Raw genomic sequence first — 3507 nt, 5'->3', positions numbered from 1 at the left:
CGCCTCCGAGTGCAGAGCTTCGAGTCCGGGAGCAACGGCCGAACCTCACGCACGCGGCCTCCACCTCCGGCTCCGCGGTGCCCGAGCCCGAGCACGGGGATTTATAGGATTTGGGCGCGAAGCAAGCTTGAGCGTCTTGGTTTGGGGCGGTGGGCGCTCAGGCCCTGCCGAAGACGGTGGCTCTGGTCCGAGACCCTTGGCCTCTTGCTCCAAGGAAAAGAGAGAGCATCCACCCTCATTCAGCCACTGGTGCTTCATAACCAGGACGGTAACACTGGGAAAAGTTCATGTTTTGGAAAAGTTACAGTGAAAAACTTTTAAGCATAGACAAAAGAAAAGATAGGAATCACTGTCTGCTGTCGCCCACATTCAACAATTGCCAGTAGCTGTCACAAATGTCTCACCTGACTCAACCCCCCCACACACACCCGCAGGAAAAATTTTTTTTCTTGCAGTACTGGGAATTGAACCCACCGAACTACATCTCCAGTCTTTATATATTTATTGTTTGAATTTCGAGGCGGTGTTTCACTAAGTTGCTCAGGCTGGGCTAGAATTTGTGATTCCACACCCTTAAGTCTCCCACAGTGTTGGGATTATAGGCATGTGCTACTATGCCCAATTCCTTTGCTGAAATATTTTCAAGCAAATTTCGGTCATTTCACCCCTGCTTGAGTGTACATTTCTTAAAACATGGTCCTTGGGAATGAAAAAAATATGTGTATATATTACAGTTAAATTTGGTAAGAATAAACTCTCTTGTTTAGTGTGGGTTGCAGAAAAGACAAGCAATATTTTGTACAGTACTGTACATCTGATTTAAATGAAAATGTCGAGAAACAATTTCATTTTCTTAGTTGATTAAACATACTTTGAACAGTTAAAAACAATTTTTGGGGTACTGGGGATCAAACTCACGACCTTGCGCTTGCGAGGCAGGCAGTGGCACCACTGAGCTAAACCCCCCGGCCCTGAACAATTAAAATTTAACAAAACATGAAAACATCTGAGGGACAATGTTAGAATTTTAGTGTTATTTGATCACATTGGAAAAAAACAAAAAGCTAGATTTGAGTTGAATGTTGTCTGATTTCACATTCAGGTTACAGCTAGTAAGGAGTTAATGACCATTGTTGTGAGAGGCTGTAAAATTTGTGTGCTATACAGTATCTCTGTTCATTCACATTAAAAAAGTAGAAATTTTATTTATTTCTCTTTATATCAGGGATTTTGGAAAATCAGAAATTATATTTCAGATCTCTGTCACAAGTTTTTTTTTTTTTTTTTTCTCTCTGTGTGGACAAGTTGTTAATTTTTTTTTTTTTTGTTTTTTTAGATCTGTGTGGACAAGTTGTTAATTTTTTTTTTCTTGGTTTTTTGAGACAGGATGTCACTATGTAGTTCAGACTGCACTGGAACTCACTGTGTAGCCCAGGTTGGTCTCGAACTCAGCGATCCTCCTGCCTCAGCCTCCTGAGTGCTGGGATTTTAGGCATGTGCCACCATGCCCGGCTCACAAACTTTTTTGATTTTAGACTTTTCTATATTCAGAATGAGTATTATCTCTGAGGGATAATGTGTTTTTAAAAGATTTATTTCTGAAACAGTTCCTAGGTTTGTTTTTAGAAGTTAGTCCTTGCCAGGGGCAGTGGTGTGTAACTGTAATCTCAGCACGAGGGAGACTGAGACAGGATTGCCACGAGTTCAAAGTCAGTCTGGGCTTCATGGTGAGTTCAAGATGTCTTCATTCTTTGATTTTTTTTCCAGTCTTTTTGAGAGAGAGTCTTGTTATATAGTTCAGACTGGCCTTGAACTCATTATGTAGCCTAGGCTGCCTTCAAATTTGTAATGATCCTTCTTCTGCCTCAGCCTCCTGAGTACTGGGATTATAAGCATGTGCCACCATGTTGAGCTGGTTTTATTTCATTTTGTTTCTTTGAGACAGGATCTTGTATAGCCTAGGCTGGCCTCCAACTCATTGCAGTCCTCTTGCCTCATACTCCAGGGTGCTGGGATTACAGGCATGTGCCTTCACACCCACCTTTATCATCTCCCCCACCCCATTTTTCTTTTGTGGTACTGGGTATGGAAACTTGCACATGTTAGGCAAGTGCTTTGCCATTGTGTTACATACCTAGCCCTGTCATCTTTCATAATTTTTTTTAATCAGACAGGGTCTCACTATGTAGTTCAGGCTGGCCTTGAGCTGTAGCAGTGCTGCCTCAACTTCCTGAGTGCTGGGATTATAGGTGTGCACCACCACACCTGGCTCCATGTCTCTCCAATTGAATTGATTTATGACCAATGTAACTTTCAGATTTCAAGTGGCTGCGCCACATATAATCATAGAAATCAGTATAAAGTGCATTTCTATTTATAAGTAAGACTAGATATAAATTGCACACAGTGAAATACCACTTAGCACTCATTAAAATGGCTATTATTAAAAAGTATTATATGGTACATGGCACCTAGCACGTTTTCATAATGTTGTAGTAGCATATATTGGTACCTCATTCCTTTTTTTTTCTTTGAAAAGGAGTCTTACTGTATTACTAAAGCTGTTCTCCAAAGCCATAATTGAGGCTGGACATGGTGGTGCATGCCTGTAATCCCAGCACTTGGGAGGCTGAAGCAGAAAGATTGCCCTTGAGTTCAAGGCCAGCCTGGGCTACATAGTGAGTTCAAGGCCAGTCTGAACTACATAGAGTTCTATGTCTTAAAGCAAACAAACAAACAAACCAACCCTTAATTGATTCTCCCACCTCAGCCTTCCTATTGATGGGCCTACTATTGGCCCTTGCTTTGTTTTTCATTCCTTATTGTTGCTGAATACTATTTCATAGCTTGGATATACTGTATCACATTTTGTTGGATATACTGTAACACATTTTGTTAATCTATTCGTTTTTTTTTTGTTTTTTTGTTTGTTTGTTTTTTTGAGACAGGGTCTCACTATGTAATTGAGACTGACCTGGAACTCACTATGTAGCCCAGGCTGGTCTCGAACTCACAGCGATCCTCCTGCCTCAGCCTCCCGAGTGCTGGGATTACAGGTGTGTGCTATCATGTCCGGCTAATTTGTTCATTAGTTAATGGACACTTGGGTTGTTTCCACTTGGTAACTATTATGAATCATGGTGTAATAAATATTCTTTTTCTTGGTATGGGGGATTGAACTTGGGTTCTTGTGCTCGCAAGGCAGGCAGCAGAACCACTGAGCTAAATCCCTGGCCCTGAATATTCATTTGTACAAGTTTGTGAGTAGAAGTATATTTTCATTTTTTTTTTAGTATGTTCCTAGGAATAGGATAGCTGGGCCATATGGTAAGTCTGTGTTTAGCCTTTTAGAGAAATTGCAACACTGTATTCTTAAGTGTCTACATTAAAACTGATGATGTTGAGCATCTTTCTAAGTATTTGTTGGCCATTTGTACATTTCCTTTGGAGAATTGTCTTTAAGTCCTTTGTATATAGGGTTGTCTTTTTTTTTTTTTTTTTTTTAAT

At 40.5% G+C, this 3507-nt stretch overlaps 1 protein-coding gene across 1 annotated transcript in view; it reads left to right on the top strand.

Annotated features, from left to right (window-relative positions):
• The window catches only part of Prkar2a (protein kinase cAMP-dependent type II regulatory subunit alpha), an 81963-nt gene that overhangs the window by 1421 nt on the left and 77035 nt on the right, over positions 1-3507 (top strand). The window contains exon 2 of the mRNA XM_033759678.1: positions 16-268. Coding sequence (XP_033615569.1) covers positions 16-268 — 253 coding nt within the window. The remainder of the gene's footprint in view (positions 1-15; positions 269-3507) is intronic.

This window comes from Fukomys damarensis, unplaced genomic scaffold, assembly GCF_012274545.1.
Source record: "Fukomys damarensis isolate Sample0158 unplaced genomic scaffold, DMR_v1.0_HiC HiC_scaffold_37, whole genome shotgun sequence".
Lineage (NCBI taxonomy): Eukaryota > Metazoa > Chordata > Mammalia > Rodentia > Bathyergidae > Fukomys > Fukomys damarensis.
This window is presented reverse-complemented; position numbering and strand designations above follow the sequence as displayed.